The sequence below is a fragment of the Cataglyphis hispanica genome, chromosome 3 (genome assembly GCF_021464435.1).
Source record: "Cataglyphis hispanica isolate Lineage 1 chromosome 3, ULB_Chis1_1.0, whole genome shotgun sequence".
In the NCBI taxonomy this organism is placed as follows: domain Eukaryota; kingdom Metazoa; phylum Arthropoda; class Insecta; order Hymenoptera; family Formicidae; genus Cataglyphis; species Cataglyphis hispanica.
Genome location: NC_065956.1, coordinates 9,958,600 through 9,976,617, shown reverse-complemented (window position 1 = coordinate 9,976,617; position 18,018 = coordinate 9,958,600). Strand labels below are relative to the sequence as shown.

The window sequence follows — 18,018 nt, the reverse complement described above, 5'->3', positions numbered from 1 at the left end:
ATATTATCAGGAATCAAAATAGCATTTAAGAGAGAGTCAGTCAAGTAAGATTATAATGAGACGAGTGTCTACGGGTTGAGTTAGGTTGAGTCTGATTAAAGTGTGTCACGTCACAGCAGTAGCGAGTAATAACTCGTAGAATATTGTTTATATTTCTGTACTGCTTGTATTTCAAAAAACAGTAAGCTAATATATATGCCATTTTAGACGCGTATTCGGCATACATCATTATAATTTGACGTGGAGCACAGGATACAAAAGTTAGATTGTTTGGTAATTCTTTATATTTTGAAGCATAAATAAAGTGAACATGGCTGGTAATTTTCCAGATACCGTAGAAACAGGTAAGTGTGAAGGAAAATTAAAAGTACTAATATAAATGCAGTTAAATTGTATTTATAATTTCTGTCATATATAAAATTTGTGTATCATTTCTCATACGTCAAAAATACTACCAGATTATATAAAAAGAAAAAATCCCAAATCTCAGATTATAAATATATTTTAATCTTCAGTAGAGTTATTATAGAATTCTTTCAATTTTTTGCTGCACAAGCAACATTATTATAATTAATAGTAATATAAAAATATAATACTTTACTCAAAAATCTTTTCATACATACATAAAGTAATATTATTCACATAATAATAAATCTCTTTTAAAATTTTTAATCTTAATTTTTTTAAATGCAAAAGTAAACAGATTTTACAATATTAAATTTTTAATTATTTATTATTATATCTTATGGTACAGTGCTAGGAAGTATACGATTATCCGAACTCGGCAAAACGTTAACGCACGAACATTTGGCTCTTGATTTTCGTAATTTTTACGTACCACCACCGAAGCATATTGAAAAATATTTCTCCAAAGATAGTCTGCATCTCGCGGATATTGGATATATCAGGCAGTATCCGTAAGTCAAATAAAAAAAGGTATCTTTTTACAATAGATGAATAGATATATTCGAAACCTATGATTACGCCGATTATGAAACTCTAAATAAAAAAATAATCCTAAATAAAAAATGTGCATGGCACGTGATGATGAAAAGCTTTGAATGTTAATATTGAAATATAAAAGGATATTATTATATTAATAATATTTTTTAACGCGATAATAAAGCAACTTTGCATTTGTAATTTGTTTTTGTTAAACATTTTGGAAAAATTTTTAAATTTATTAATATTTTGTTGAATGGATTTTAATTAAACATTTTTACTAAAACATAGCAAAGATATAACATTTTTTTTTTTATCTAAAATTATGATATATATAATAAAGTTATGATAACGTATGAAACAATCTTCATAATTTTTATAATTATATATCAATAATCAATAAATTAATGAATAAATGTTGTTATAAAAATAATAAATAATTAAATAAATTATTGTATATTAATAAAATATATTAAATATATTGATTCAGATATAGTAGTTTGAGTAATTTGGAGTTTTATGACGATTACGCGGAGAGAGCTGTTCATATGGATGTAAAATTATTCAAGGAAGCTGGCGGTGGGACCATCGTTGAAAACAGCAGTCATGGTTTGAAACGTGACATTCTTTTAATGAGAAATGTTAGTCAGTCGATGGAAGTTAATGTGATCGCTGGAACCGGTATATTTTTTATCGTATTATTATTATTATTATTATTTTTAAATGTTATATACATAATATTGCATCTCGACAGGATATTATGTTGCCAGCACGCAAACTGCATCGACCCTCAATACAACGAAAGAAGAAATGTATAATCTTATGTATAGAGAATTGGAAGAGAGTTGCGTGGAGTGTCCTAATGGGCTGGAGGTAAAGGCTGGATTTATCGGAGAAGTCGGCAGCACTTGGCCGATTGAAGGTACATAGTCGTACTAGTTTGCTAAATATTTTTAGGTGCTTTATTAGAGTTTTATTTATTAGAGTGAAATATATATGTAAAAATGTATATCGAGACATTGAGAAGACAAAAAACCAGAAAACAAAGCGCAAAAAATGCACGAGTAGACTTCACATGCAATTTTTATTAGACTATGATACTTTTGCGTTGCAAAAAATAAATTTTGCTTAGTAATAAAATAAATATAGTTAACATATTAATTAATAATATACAATATACTAAATTATGTCTTAAAAGAATTCTGTATTTGTAATTAGATTTTGAAAAACGTGCCATTAGTGCGACTGGCGAACTTCAAGCGCAATTGCGTTGTTCTGTGAGCTTTCATCCCGGAAGATCTACGTCTGCACCTATGGAAATAATGCGGATCTATCAAGAGGCTGGTGGAGATCCTACCAGAGCCATCATGTCCCACATTGATCGTAAGATTTATAAATTTTTTAAATTATTTTTTTTAATTAGATACATATATCAAAAATATTTCTCTGAAAATGCATTAATTAAATAAATTGTACAGGTACGTTAATCAACAAGGAACAGCTCATGGAATTTGCTGACGATAACAAATGCTACATCCAGTTTGATTTGTTTGGTGTCAAGTGTTCTTATTATCAGCTGAATCCTTCGGTCGATATGCCATCAGATGCACAACGTATCAAACGTATCGCACGTCTAAAGAAAGAAGGAAAACTGCACCGTGTTCTTATGAGTCACGATATTCACACGAAGCACCGATTAGTACGTATTTTTTAATATCTTTATTCAATTTTGTATAATAAATTTAATTATTTATAATTTTGCTTTATGAATTAATTTTAGTTTTATTTAACGCATTTTTGGTCTAATTTTAATATTAATGTATTAATATTAAAATTAAATAATAAGTTAATTATTTAAATTAAGACTAAAATTCAATTAAAAATTAAAACGCTTGAAATTATTTTATTGATTTAAAGGTACATTTTGGCGGCCATGGATATTCTCATATCACAAATAACATTCTACCAAATATGATAAACAAAGGTTTCACGATGGAAGAAATTGAATTAATAACAGTTGAAAATCCAAAGAGATGGTTTACTCGGCAATAATTTACTTGCGCAATAAATATTGCTTTTTTATAATATAACATTGTATTTTCTCGATTATTGTTTGATTGTAGATTGCTACGATAATTTTTGTTTTTATTATTGTTTTGCCCTAAAACTGTTATATTTAATTCAAGATAATATGTTATATATTGCATATGTTATATATTATATATCTTATATTGTATTTGCAAGATATAAAAATTGATAATAAACAAAGAATTTCCCCCATTTTTTATATTTTGAAATTACAAACATTTAATTTTTGGAATATTTTATTATATATATATTGTTTATAAGTCAATAAATAAATTTATAATGTAAGACTTGCTATTGCATAAAGCAACAAATATATCATTAGAAATACTAATCATTATATAGACTGAAAGATTTATTCAAATTTGTATCTTTATCAGTTATTTATACTTGTCATCATCAAAATAAATACGTATTTCAATATTACTTGACATACATAATAAACTTAACGATCATAATATCTTTCATTGTAACAAATATTTAGGTTCAATATGATGTACATGTACAATGTCACAACAGTTACGATCGCCCTAGGTATCAGATACATTTGCTGTGCTATCTACGAAACAAGTAACATTCAGCTTAGATAATTTTAAAAAGTGTACTTGATTACATTTACCATTAAGAATAGAATATAAAAAATTAAATTAAATTACTATAAACTCTTTGTTTTTAAAAAATTGTGAAGATAGAAAGCAGTAACTCATATAATGGATGGTAACTACGTGGAATCTGGTAAGAACGTGTAAAGAAAAATTGCTAGAATGTAAAATAATATATAAAAAGTAATTAAATGATATATAATAAATTGTATTTACACATTTTCTTATATGGATTATATTATTTGATATATTTTTTATGTATTCAAAAATGATATATAAATCTGTATACTTCTGTAGATTCATCAAATATTCTATCTTTATAATTCAAAGACTATTATATTTTTCTACTTTTTTTTTTGTAAATTTTTGGGTAATAATATTTTTAATAACTCTTAATAATAATTTTTTTTTTTGTATACTATTATTTGCATTTTGATGTGTGTAGTACTGGGAGCTATGAAAATGTCCAACCTTGGCACAACATTAACGCACGAATATTTAGTAAGCAATTTTTGCAGTCTCTATCTGGAAGTAAATTCAGTTTCTAGTAATTGTTCTGGACTAACATATGATTTTGGATCTTCTTCTTTACGGAATTTCGGATATGTTAAGCAGTATCCGTAAGTAAAATTAGAATATTTCTCGCATCTCAAAATTTTTCTTTCAACGTGCATACCCTAAACTTCAAATATACGTTTAAACGATAGATGTTTGTGTGCATATGTGTATGTTAAAAAAATAGTTTTATTAAGTGACATTCTTGAATAATAAAGTAACATTTTTAGTGTGACTTTACAATTAAATCAATGTTTTACAAATTTTATAATATTTATATATATAATATTATATATGTATTTTGTTTTTAGAACGTTTTATTTACATTTCATTCAGTTATATAAAACAACTCCACATAATCTTAATTTTTATGTATTTCCTCATAATTACTTGCGCATTCATAAATTATAAATAAATATTATTAAGAAAAATAAATATGTATTTAACGAAAAATATTACAAATTAGATATAACAATCTGTATAATCTGCAACTTGATGATGAAGAGGGAATAGTTGCTACTATTGAGGACTTGAAATTATTTAAACAAGCTAATGGTGGAACTATTGTAGAGAAAAGCAGTTGTTTGAATCGCAAGATTAATTTATTGAAATCAATTAGTAAAAAGACCAAAGTTAATATACTTATTGGTACAGGTATGACTGTCTGTATAATACTAGCTCCGAACGTTCTGACCAGACTTTGAGATCTTATAGGAAATTTAATTCTGAATAAAAAATTTTCTATAAACATGAGTTGAAAAATGCTTCCTTAAACAGTTAGTACCGAAAAACCTCTAAAATCATTATTATTGTATATGTTTTTACAAATATCAGGGAAAGTACACGTTTTTTAATAAAAAGTACCAAAACAAAAGTTGTAGAGAATTAAATTATTTTTTAAATGAGATCAAAATAAAGTGTGAATTGTACATTCCATAAGTTTTAAAAAATAAAATAAAATGAAGATGAAACTTAATAAATTTCTTGGAGAAAAATCAATAAAAATAAAAAACAAAAATCTTTTTCTTTCATAAAAATAAAGTAATTCTTCTTTTTAAATTAAAATAGCATTGTAGAATATTTTTTAAATGGAGAGTATCTTTAAAAAGCTATAGCAGAAAGAAATATTTTTTTGTACATTTGAAACTGATTATCTCAAAACTTATGGAACGTACTACAATCATTTTAATCTTATTTAAAAGATAATTTAATTTTCTACAACTTTTGTTTCGGTACTTTTTGTTTAAAGAAACACATTTTCCATGATATTTGAAAAAATGTGTAAAATAATCACGTTTTTAGAGGTTTTTAAGCGATAACTTCTTAAGAAAGCCCATTTTTCCTTCCATGTTTATAAGAAATTTTTCGTTCAGAATTAAATTTCCTATAAGATCTCAAAGTCTGACTGGAACGTTCGGGGCCACCCTATATATACAATATCTTTTTAAATCCTTCGCGTATGAGATGTTTTTTCTCAAAAATATAAGTTGAGTCAACGATTCTTTACATGACGATTAAAAATAAGAGGCTCTTTATGTGTTAAAAAATATAAAAAATAACACACTATATATTTTCTTTAGTTAATTTTTTAAAAGAAATCTTAATAAAATTTTAACTTAATGAGTAATTATATAGAGGCATTATTACAATAAAAATTGAAAAGATGTGATAATTATGAATAATCCTCGATATTTTCTCGATTAACCAATGATTGAATGCAATTTCCATATATTCTCAATGATTTGTAATACGAAAATTGTAATTTTGAGACACATTATTCGACATCTATTAATTTCCAGAATGCATTATTAAAATGTACGATAATTATATATGACATTCTGCATAATAATCTATTTCATATCTTTAGGATCAAATTTTTATTCATGAATTAAAGTAATTATCTCAATTAAAAAGATATTTTTATACTTTGCAATTAAATATATGACTAATTTCGATTTCTCATGTATTATCATTAATTATATCATTAATTACCTTATATTTTTGCAATTTGACAGGGTATCATATTACTGATGCAAACAAAATATTAACTTGCACTGCAACCATAGAAGAAATGTACAATCATATGAATGATGAATTTGAAAATGGTTGTAAAAATCATCCCGATGTGAAGCCAGCATTTATTGCAGAAGGCGGCAATATTCTTTTAGGTACACAAATAAAAGATAAAGATATACGTATAAAAAATATACAAATATAATAACATTATAATTTATTTTAAAGTGGTTGTGTTGCAAAATATATACCTCAATCTCTCTCATTAATATATATATATATATATATATATATATATATATATATATATATATATATATAATAAATGTAATAAAAATTATATATGCTCCATAAGACATTTTTCTTATAGTTTTTTATACACAGTATAGAAATAAATTTGAATGATTCATTTACAAATAAAATATAGATTAATAATATTGCGTTTAAATATTCGAAAACCATATTAACTATATTATTTATTATATAACATTTATATTATATTTATAACTTAGATTTTGAAAAACGTGCTCTTCGTGCGATTGGCGAGTTTCAAGGACAATTTCGTTATCCTGTGTGTTTTCATCCCGGAAAAGAAGTGATTCCACTTATGGACGTAATGCGAATTTATCAAGAAGCAGGTGGACACCCTACAGAATTTGTTATGGCCCACATCGATCGTAAGATTCACTAATTTTTTTTTTTTTCTTAATTAATTTTCAAATAGCTTGTTTATATAAAAAAATATTGTTGATATATTAATTAAATAAATTTAACAGGTATATTTACTTCATCTAAAGAGGATTTCTTAGAATTCGTCGACGATACTAAATGTTATCTTCAGTTTGATCAGTTTGGAGTCGAGTCTTCTTTCTATCAGTTGAATCAATTCTCTGATATAATGTCAGATGCGCAGAGTATTCAATTTATGGCATCGCTAAATGGAAATAGAAAATTGGAACGAGTTCTTATGAGTCACGATATTCACACCAAGCATAGGCTGGTATGTACTTTTCCACATTTCTACAATCAATTTTATATAATATAATATTTCAGTACTTAACACAAGTTTGTTTTTATCTCGGCGCATCATCTCTTCAATTTTATAATCTTATTTAACATATTTTTTGTTATATTTTTTACACGATTTATACGATTAAATAATAAATAATTTAAATTAAAATTCGAATTAACATGATATTCAGGCAAAATCAATTGTAAGCTATAAATGACTTATTTTATTAATTTTTCAGATAGCTTTCGGCGGGCTTGGATATGCTCATATTACAAACAATGTTGTGCCACGCATGTTAAAAAAATATTTCTCGTTGGAAGAGATGGAACTTATAAGAATTCGAAATCCTTGCAGATGGCTTAACCGACTTAATCTATAATCTATACTGGATAGATCGTATCAGATAAAGTTAAAAGATGATGTAAAGCTCTATTCTATGTTTTTTATGTAAAGCGTAAAATAACGAAAATATCTTGAATGTATCTTTTTTTTTAATAATACTTTCATTTGCAACAATCTATTCTGCTTATTTTTACTCTATAATAAGCATATTGCAAGTGTATTTTAAATATAAGGCAATATAAAATTTATTTTATTTACACGATACAATAATATATGACAACCTTTGGTAAGAATCGATATCTAACTAAATGTGGCTTTTTCAAATGCCACGGAAATTAAATAGGCGTGCGTAACATATATTATTTATATTATATTGCTCGTTGGTGAAAGAATAATTTATAAAACATATTATTCCATCATACTATGAACAAGGAACGAAAATTATGCAAATTAGTTCGATAACACAATGAAGATTTCTACTTTCTCTCCTTTTTTTCTTCTCTCTTCTTTCAGCGGAAGAATGTTTAATCTCTTTTCGATGTTTTTTTTTTAATTTTCGTCTTGATATATCACAGTTCCTCCTGAAATTGTGAACTTCTCACAGGATTCATAGCGATAGAGACTGTCGAAACCATTGTTTTACTGAAGTCCTTTGAATAATCTGTAGTTAAAAATAAAATACAAATGCATTTTGATGGCGATATAATTCACATTTTTATATCAAATGTACAAAAAGAAAACAAATAACAAAAAATAGCAGAACAAACTATTTTTATGTGCAATAAAATGTTTGTGAAACATTATAGACATATGTAATGTTACAGAAGAAAAGGGGTATACTACGTACAAAAGTTAGAAAAGATAGATCATGAAATTATTAAAAAAGAAGCTATTGTATTATTATTATTATATATATATATATATATATATATATATATATATATATTGTAATTAAATTTTTTAATAAATTTTTAATAAAAATTGGAAGACAATAACATGAATCCTTTATTTTTTTTCTAAATTAATAATTATTAATATAAAATTAAAATAATTAAATTAATTAAAAAGCAATAAAAAATAATACTTAAGCAAATTAATTTAACAATAAATTTAGTAATCTACGATGAAGAAAAAAATGGAAAAGGTCTTATTAATATATTGTTAATTTACGATCAAAGGGATACAAGATACACTTTCGACGTCGCTCGCTCGTCGTTAAGCCCCAAGAAGGAATTAAGAAGCTGCATAAGAAAAAATTAATGATTAAAGAATGCGATTAAGGAATTGATTAGCGCGCATACACACACACATAGTATTTGGTTATAGATAGCGATACCAAAATGGCAATCGAACAAAGTAAGAAGCAAACTTGTGGTGCCCTTGACTTACGAAGTGAGCGAGTGGTCGCGCGCTCGGTCAGAGCTTGGTGAGTGTTACCGCGTGACGTTGCTCGAAGTTACCTTGGACGTAGTCCTGCTGATGAGCCTGAAGACCACCACCCGGTGCGCTGCTGCCATACGGAGTCAAGCTTATCCTTATCCAGGAGCAACCGATCGCACCGGCGTACGCCTGTCTGTACTGCTTGTTCATGATGACATAGATGATTGGATTCACACATGATGCGAAATACAGCAGCAGATATCCCAGAACGTGGCACTCTAAAATAATTCGATGTTCAATGCGTGCGGTAATACAATGGTAATGGTGGGAAGCGAACTATAGCAAATATATCGTTAAAAGAAAATCGAGAAAAGAGAAAGAATTAAAAACCAATATACAATTACTATCATCGATATATGTAAATAAATGTATTCGTACCTGGACATCTGACTTCTGCGTCAGCCACCTTGACGATGGTGATCGGCAGGTAGCAAGCAAGGAAACTGATGAAGATCGCCAGCACCATCTTCGTGATTCTCCACTCGCTGCGCTTCTGTTTGATCTCCTTGATGTCCCTTCCAGGTGTATGAGGCGATTTTATCGTTGGCGCGGCGTGCTTTCGCATTCTTGATTCTGATCTACAATGTCAATTACAGATTCCAATTATTATTTTCATGTGGAAGCAACGGTAAAAAATAAAATTTAAAAAAATAAAAAATATATGCGAAGCCTTGGAAACGTGAATTACTTGTGCACCACCCAGAATATTTTGGTGTAACAGCCGACAATCACCACACATGGTATTAGAAATCCCATGACGAAGAGAAATGTCTTGGAAGTATTACCATGATGGTCCTTGACGATGGAGCAAGTTTCTAGATTGCGATCATAGTCGAATTTACCTGATGAAGAGAATTATAAGATTAATTATACAAAATTATTTAAATATTAAAATTATTTAAAAATTATTTAATTATACAAAATGACATGTAAAAATAGCGACTCACCCCACACTCCTAACAGCGTAGGGATCTGCATTCCATAAGAAAACAGCCAGCAGAAAACTATCATCGCGGCGATCCAGTATTTCTTGTAAACTTTGCTATATACGGCGTGATGCGCTATCATAATATACCTATGCAAAATCAAAAATTTCTTTTATAATTTTATATTTTACTGTAATTTTTTTTTATTAATTTAGAGGAGATAATTCTTCTCTTAGAGATCCAATCACATTCCAGAATAAATCAAAGTAAAAGTTTCAAATAAATTAAATACTTAAGCTCGAGAATAAAATATAGAGATACGCACCTGTTGATAGTAATAGCTGCTACAGACAGAAGACTGACTCCGACGTTTCCGTACCTGAAGAAAGGCACGAAGACGCAGAAGAATCGTATATCCGCCCAGCCGGCATCGATGAATCTGATGGAATCGAATGGCAGCACCAATAGACAGAACACGAAGTCCGCGATGCACAAACTATTTCATCGACATAACTCACTTTTAATTGACATAAACATTAACGTGAAAAAGTCGCCTTAAAAAATTGTAATGCATTTAGAAATTAGTTTTTTTTTTTTTTACGTAACATGACGCGATACGTTTGTGTGAGATAATCACTAACAAACAATAATGACTCATACTAGCTCTTTAAACGCGTGTGCAAATCAGCAATTTATATTGCACTTAATATTGTATTTAAATAAAGAAATCTTTATTGATAAAATCAATAAAATAAAGTTAGGCATATAAATTGTTGCATACCTTATAATAAAAGCCGCTGCTACGTTGCGAACTTTGGGATATTTACATAAAGCAACAATCGTTAGTAGATTACCAGCTAGACCAATAATCATGATAATGATCGCCACTACTGCCGCAAAAGTTCTCAAGGGTTTCGGAAATCTGCAACAGATAAATCAATTATAAAAATAATACTTCTTTGCTTATCATGGTTCTCTTTATTGATAGAAATTGTATAATTTTCAGTTAAACAGATTAGTAATAATTAGTAATAAAAAGTATTAATATACTAATTGTTTAATTAATATTTAATTCAAAATCCAAAAAATCATAATATTTTGCATAAATTTATTTTATATTGCTTTATGTAGCAGCGGTAATGAATTAATTTACTTTACATTTATATAATGTTTAATATCAATTTCTTACGAGATATTTATTTATTTATTTCAAGATTTATTCTATCGTAATCTATCATAAACACACATAATCGGAAAATATAATTATATTCTTATGTATTATAACTCGTTCAAAAATTTTTTTATCTCTAATTTTAAATTGTACATATTTATTTACTTATATCATACACACAAAATGTGTGCAATATAGGTATAATTCCTCATTCATATAATATAAATAACAAATTATGGATACTGGAACAAATGGATATTATATTATAAAATTATGTAATATAATCCTTTCAATGAATGCATCTTGTTGAATGCATGTTGATGAAAGAGCTTAGTACTTGAAAGGTTTATCCTGAAAGGGGAGCTAACAGTAATTTTATTAATTAATACTCAAATGACTCGTGATAATGCTATAAAAGCATTGTCACAAGTTGCAAAAAACTCATACATATGTAATGAATACATTAATGCATTAATCGATTTTCAGTGTATCGCCTGGTATTCGTCAAGTTTTCGCGTGACATTCGATTTCATTTTAACAAGCGATTGGATTTAAATTAATTAAAATTTGATCAATTATCCAATAAAGACAGGATGGGATCGTTTTTGTTTAATTTCATCGCGTTTGTTGTTTCACATATCATATGATTTCGCTATATGTCTTCATATGTAGATAGCCGAACATCAGAGTTTTCTTTTCTTTTATATTTTGATGACATATATTTCGCTTTAATAAGTTGGTAAAAATACCTTAACATAATTTTTGTGATATCATAATGTTTATGAGTCGCTATAATATCACAAGAAATAATGTCTAAGCAAATTTGAGTCACTCTGAGAATCGGATCTATTATAAGACAAGAAGTGAGAACATTATTCCTTCGATTCTATTCATCAATTTCATTTTACTTCGCTTTTCTCGAAATTATCTCGTCTGATGTACTGGAAATCTATAATATATGTCATGTGAACTATAGATTTCCAGTACTGACCGTGAATTTCGGAACACAGCCAAAGTGTAGCAATGTTTCAAGTGCAGAAGTGTCGTGCAAAATAAACAATATAAATTTTTCACGAGCAAACTGTACGAATTGCATGAATTTTTTGTGAATACATCGTGTGAATTAACGAATCTTTTGACAACTTTGACAATTCTGACAAATCTGAGAAGAGGATAAGGTCTAGGAAAAACATCGAGCGACAACAATTTGATGGACATTGTGATTGAAACATTCCAAAAGTATGCTTTAGAAAAATCAACGTACCTTGACAATTCCGCATCGACGATGGTGTTTTGCGTGACGTTGTCCATGACATGAGGCGACCACATAGCCGTACTATCTATTATACCAGCCATGCCAAAGGTATCGAGATTTTTATTCAATGATTCCATTTGGCCTCGATCGACCTCGAAAGCCTGCCAGAACGAAAAAGTGAAATTAAATATTCGATCTGTGTTCTTCTTGATAAGTGACTAAAGCAGATGACTAACAAGTAGAGTTAATGAATACAAACATTTTTAATAAAAAACAACAAAAAAATAACCGAAACAACAATTTCTTAAATTAATAATTAATATAATCCACCGCTATCTGTCGCTCAAATAATTTGCCTTAGAAATCAGAAAGACATCAGCGAGAACAGAATTGATATAAATAAACCGCTCGCTCTTTTCGCAATGATTATTAGTAGACATGTCCGGAATCAATTATTAACGCGAGACACAAAACAGATAGACGTGAAATTTCCGAGGAGGAAAACACGATTTAAAATTCCAGTACGCACACGGTAAAGCCGGTCTGATGTAAAGCGGATGCGACGATGTACTTGTTTTACAATTGTTTCCTGAATTGCGACAGAGAAACACGCGCTGCAGCGAACTAATATACCATTCATCATATTATAATTTATCTACTGACATTTTTAAAGAGAGTTCATATAACAGAAAAAAAATATAACAGTAAAAAATATATAATTTATAATTTATTAAAAAATATTAATTATAATAAATATTAATAATAATTTAAAAATAATTATAAAAAATATAAAAATCTTATAAGAATTAGATTACAATATATATTTGTGTATCTTATTAATATATGCCCAAAATTGCTGAAGACTAAAAACTTTAGAATCCAATAGCGATTGTCTGATGACGCGTAGGACGTTTGACATTTGCGTTATGCAAATATCATGCGCACAAGGCGCATTAAAATAATTCCCCGACACGCACACAATGGTCGGAGAACGACTTACGTTAAGGAAAGGAAACCGTAAGAATTCATTATTATTTATGGGTGCTACCGACGGAAACAGATCGTCTGGAGGATTTATAGAAGATAATACTTCAGATGCTTTCGGGGAACGACGCCTCTCTGATTCTCCGACATCCTTCAACATACTCTAATATATGTATTTAAACACTTTACATTTATTTTGTTTATAAAATACAGATTCGATATTGACTGACATTTTAGAATCGAAATATCGAAATATATATGTATATCGACATTTAGAAATTTACAATATACTTAGTGTTCTTTTTTCACTTCTTATTTTATCTCATTCTTTAATCACTGAATCGTAGACACCAAATAGTTGCGATTACTAAACAATCATTATAGATCATCGGTATATGAGTCACTTAAGTTATCGAAACATGTGTGACATGCGGTATTACAAACTCAGAAGGAGCATGTTGTATCAATTTCCTGTAATGTGAATAGTTGCTAGATACCGATATTATCAGGGCTTATTTTTAACAAATTCTTTAAATTAATTTGATTTAAAATTACATATGCATATATATATATATATATATATATATATATATATATATATATACATAACCTTAATTTATATAATTGATATATTATATTTTTCTGTGATAATTTTATAAAAACTTTATGCAAATTCCGAATTATATAAATTTATTTATTGATCAACAATTGTAATTTATATGTAAATGGATATTGCAAAGGGTGCGTTGAATTTAGTAAACTGAGGTTAAACTGCAGTGCATTAACCCCGATTGAGTTTAATTAGGGGAAATTAACGAACACACCCGGTACTAAGCGTCCCCTTGTGCTACAAAAAAAGCGATGAAAGCTACGGAAGACTATGGGAACGCACCAACGCGTCGCATCGGTTGCGACGTTGTTTCACTTTGCATATCTTGTCACCAAATATTGATAAAATAGTTTGATATTATCGCGTTTGAATAATCAATTATATTATTAGATAATTTATAAATTTTAATCAAACTCTAAAAAAAAAAATTATAATTAAAATAGACTTAAGATATATTTTTTATATATAAAATATAATATGTATAGCAAAGGGTTTATATGTTATGGCTTAAATATGCTGTCTTTTTCTTAAATTAAATTAAAAAAAAATATATGTTAGAGTTTTAAATTATTTATTTTTATTATATTATTACGCAAAAAGTAGACTTTTATCAAGCATAATCAAGTGTAATCTTTTATTTAGAATCTGACAAATGGCACAAATGATTGATTCGAGAAGGGCGTGTATTTGACTTTTATATCAACTTGATAAGCAAAGTTAATCGGCCGTACGTCAACGGAAGAAGACGCGATGTGAAACCGCGAACATTATTTTTTATTCCGTGGAAGTCCTCGGTGATGAACTGACGTCATCGAATGATTTCCGTGTTAATCACGCGGCGAACGGCAATGAATGAGTCAAGTTGAGTCACGGTGAAAGCACCAAGATCGAGTCGATGCGAGTTGTCGATGAGTCGTCTCGACTGCTATCTCGTATAATCAAATACCTTTCCAATCAAGAGTACTACTTAATTCTTTGTTTACATAAACTTATACTTATCAGAGGCCTATCGAGCGAGATTTTATATAATCAACTCCGATATAAAGTAACATCGATAGCATCGATCGCATCAATTACATACCCGTATTGTATTATTTACTCAGCTTTGTCTTTTTCCGGCGCTTCTATTAAAAGACTGAATACATATTTAATTATGTAAATCGCCTAAATTAAAATTAAATATTGCAAAGCACAATCTTTATATCAACGCAAAATATAAATATAAACATGAGTATATAAACAATAACATAAATTTCTTTTATTTAATTTTGTTACGCGGTTTTTTTTTTATATTTTTTTACCCTCGCAATATACAATAATAACAAGAGCGAAAAGATAGTGCACGTATATATGACTTGAGTGCAAGATCGTTGGGAGTCGCGATTGAGACGCTACTACTCTCGTATCCCACCCACAGGAGCACCACGTGGTGTGGATGTCAAACGTCTGCACTTACAAAACATGTGTCGTGCTATTCATACCGTGCATTTAGCGCTAAATACGCTGTAGTTAAGACGCGCTTTATCGGCTCGTTTAATGTGTTTCCCTCATGAATTTTTATAAAAAAATATATATAGAGAATTATAATATATTAAAAATTTTCTTAAAACTAATATCACAAAACTTATAGACAATAATTTAAGAAAAATTTTGAAATTTAAAAAAATATATATTTTTTACTCGAAAAGATTAATTAATTTTGCGAAATAATTATTTATGATATTTTTTTTATTAAACATACATAAGCTTTATGTAAAATTTAAGATTGCTTTCCGGCGAAATATGTGTGTTTGAAGATCTACTTTTACATTAATTCTTGACACAGCCTAACTAATTGAATACTACTCCACCCATCACAATTATCTCCACGTCACGTTTCTAAATTGCCTTGGGACCTCACTATGGTTTTTTACTCTGTTCTCGGCGTTGGTCTCTCAGAATCTGGCAGACCAACTTGACATCGACAAAATTCACACAAGCGAAAAACACAATGACAATTTTTTAAAGAATCATTTCTTTAAATATTTGAATAATTATTTCTCTCACATGCTTTTTTATTTCTTCTTTTAAAGAAAGAAAACTTTAGTCGATTAACTTTTATAGAAATCACTGTTTGGATTTGAACTTTTATAGAAATTAAATAATGCATTAAGATCTAAAGAAAAAGAATATTTAAGAGAAAGAGAGAATAAAAGAATGATAATTGTCACTTACCGCTCGTCAATTCTTGTTACCAGTCATAAATCCGTCGTAACGTAATAGATAACGGAGAGGCGGAAAGACCTTTGTTGAGAAAGAATGCGATCGAGCGATGTGAGAATTCTCAATGTCCTTCCGCTTAAATGCGTCCTCGCGTATGTCTTCCTCACCAGAAATGATCAAAGTCGCTTTACAATGTCAGACTGACAATGAATAATTAAGCGTTGCTTCTTTGGAAAAAGAAGGTTCGATAATTCTTATCGATCGTCTAATATTATTAGACATGCATCACGTATAAAGTCTTTGTTGATATTCTAATGACTAGAACATTTATTTAATAATTTCTCTTTGATCTGTCATTAAGTGCTTTTCTTTTCTTCTTCTTTTTAGTTATATCTCTTTTTCCAATTTTATCATAATAATTTAATAATTTAACTTCATCAAATATGACGGAATTCTATAGAATTCACTTATCGTATCTGAGTATTTTCTTCTTAAAAAGATAACTTGATACTTTTGAAAAAGCCGTTTTTCGCTTTTTTTCGCCGTTTTTCGATCACGAAATAATTTATTCACATTTGTTATTATTCACAAAAATTCACTTATTTTAATTAAATATTATTTTCAACTTTTATTTAAAGTCTTATCATCTTAAATTGCTTGACATCTGCCGAACGATTACAATTTCTTTATAACTGTGAGCAATTTCGACTGCTTAATTCTTCGGGATCGACTCAGAATCATATTGTCTCTCTAAGAATTTTTTTCCAATTTTTTTTTTTTCAAAAAATTTTCTTATTTAAAAATTTTGTTATTAAACGACACTCATATTTTCACATTTTTTCGCGGTGACTCGCGATTTCGATTGCGCGCGATCGATTCTGAGGGGACCAGTGTTATAGCTCGGGGACCACTGGCGCGAACCGTGTGTCGCGTATGCGTCAGCGTCACCGTGGATAGACTGCTGCTTACCCAGCATTCCGTCAGATTGTACACACGCTAGATACGGGCCCCGCGGGTAGGCGGCCACCACGGGAGAAGGAGGTGAAGAAAGAGCGAGAGAGAGAGAGAGAGAGAGAGAGAGAGAGAGAGAGAGAGAGAGAATGCGGGGGAGAGCGACTTGATGACGATGATGCGAGAGCACATCTGCACCCAAGATCCGGGGACCCGGTTGACCCTTCTGTTGTGACACACACCGTGCTGTTCCTTTGCAAATTGCACGGAATTTGCGACTGCAATTGCGACATGCCACGTTCTTTTGTCCGTTTTGCGTAATCAGGACAAGAGCGATATATGCATACGTATATGTATATCTATATTGCAAGTAATCTTGATGAGCAATGCTCATTTCTTTTTAATTTTTGCAGGATGAATCAAAAAAATATCATGTAATGTAAAAAATTTTTAGTCTATTTTTATCAAGTAGAGAGTTAAAAAAATTTTGAGATAAAATCTTTTTTTTTTTTTTAATCTATAAATAATTTCTATTTTGATAATTTCTGTTTACATGAAATTTTAATTAAAAAAAAATTTTAATTAAAGCTGCACAATATAAAAAAAATGTTAATAATTGCAAGTAATTAGATAGAAGACAAAATATTTTATATGTTGGCATATATATTGTATAGTTATAAATTAACTCGCGATTAATATATGGAGGGAAACTAAAGTGCCGTATTTGGCAAATTCGCGCGATAAGAATTTGTAACCGAATGACCGCGAGCCGATAAGATCGTCGCTCTTAATATCGCGGGCGTGCACGGTATTTACTCAAGCAACCGAAGACATGGCGAGAGTGAATTAGACTTAACAAAGTGGACAAACCGACTGCATTAATTGGAATGACTGAATCGAACGTCTCGCTGGATTCACACAGAGACGA

At 29.0% G+C, this 18,018-nt stretch overlaps 3 protein-coding genes across 4 annotated transcripts; 2 read left to right on the top strand and 1 right to left on the bottom strand.

Annotated features, from left to right (window-relative positions):
- The first annotated feature begins 66 nt into the window (after positions 1–66).
- Positions 67–3,211, top strand: LOC126848348 (phosphotriesterase-related protein-like). The gene is made up of 7 exons (XM_050589173.1): positions 67–344; positions 755–917; positions 1,433–1,623; positions 1,697–1,864; positions 2,161–2,325; positions 2,421–2,641; positions 2,860–3,211. Exons 1-7 carry the CDS (start codon positions 311–313, stop codon positions 2,992–2,994), a joined length of 1,077 nt encoding a protein of 358 aa, XP_050445130.1. The 5' UTR covers positions 67–310; the 3' UTR covers positions 2,995–3,211.
- Positions 3,212–3,521: 310 nt separating this feature from the next.
- Positions 3,522–7,588, top strand: LOC126848349 (phosphotriesterase-related protein-like). Its single transcript, XM_050589174.1, has 7 exons — positions 3,522–3,762; positions 4,075–4,249; positions 4,651–4,838; positions 6,200–6,352; positions 6,710–6,874; positions 6,974–7,197; positions 7,448–7,588. The coding sequence occupies exons 1-7, from the start codon at positions 3,738–3,740 to the stop codon at positions 7,586–7,588; spliced, it is 1,071 nt and encodes a 356-aa protein (XP_050445131.1). The 5' UTR covers positions 3,522–3,737.
- A 475-nt stretch (positions 7,589–8,063) lies between these two features.
- LOC126848347 (G-protein coupled receptor moody) lies at positions 8,064–17,096 on the bottom strand. 2 transcript variants are annotated; one of them, XM_050589171.1, is made up of 9 exons: positions 16,152–17,096; positions 12,353–12,504; positions 10,699–10,839; positions 10,243–10,413; positions 9,939–10,066; positions 9,680–9,833; positions 9,370–9,569; positions 9,012–9,209; positions 8,064–8,212 (listed from the first exon to the last, which is right to left on the bottom strand). In XM_050589171.1, the coding sequence occupies exons 2-9, from the start codon at positions 12,478–12,480 to the stop codon at positions 8,121–8,123; spliced, it is 1,212 nt and encodes a 403-aa protein (XP_050445128.1). In that variant the 5' UTR covers positions 12,481–12,504; positions 16,152–17,096; the 3' UTR covers positions 8,064–8,120. The 2 variants fall into 2 exon arrangements, with proteins under 2 accessions (XP_050445128.1, XP_050445129.1); XM_050589172.1 differs by having other exon boundaries at positions 8,074–8,212; positions 8,941–9,209.
- Positions 17,097–18,018: the final 922 nt, after the last annotated feature.

Excerpts from the sequence above, each read along its gene's own strand:
- LOC126848348 (XM_050589173.1), top strand. The coding sequence starts at position 311 with ATGGCTGGTAATTTTCCAGATACCGTAGAAACAG. Across the intron at positions 1,624-1,696 it reads TAATGTGATCGCTGGAACCG|GATATTATGTTGCCAGCACG; the intron begins GTATATTTTTTA and ends GCATCTCGACAG. Across the intron at positions 2,642-2,859 it reads TTCACACGAAGCACCGATTA|GTACATTTTGGCGGCCATGG; the intron begins GTACGTATTTTT and ends ATTGATTTAAAG.
- LOC126848349 (XM_050589174.1), top strand. The coding sequence starts at position 3,738 with ATGGATGGTAACTACGTGGAATCTG. Across the intron at positions 4,250-4,650 it reads GGATATGTTAAGCAGTATCC|ATATAACAATCTGTATAATC; the intron begins GTAAGTAAAATT and ends ATTACAAATTAG. Across the intron at positions 6,875-6,973 it reads TGTTATGGCCCACATCGATC|GTATATTTACTTCATCTAAA; the intron begins GTAAGATTCACT and ends TAAATTTAACAG.
- LOC126848347 (XM_050589171.1), bottom strand. The coding sequence starts at position 12,480 with ATGGAATCATTGAATAAAAATCTCGATACCTTTGGCATGGCTGGTATA. Across the intron at positions 10,840-12,352 it reads GTCGATGCGGAATTGTCAAG|ATTTCCGAAACCCTTGAGAA; the intron begins GTACGTTGATTT and ends TATCTGTTGCAG. Across the intron at positions 8,213-9,011 it reads TCAGCAGGACTACGTCCAAG|ATTATTCAAAGGACTTCAGT; the intron begins GTAACTTCGAGC and ends TTTTAACTACAG.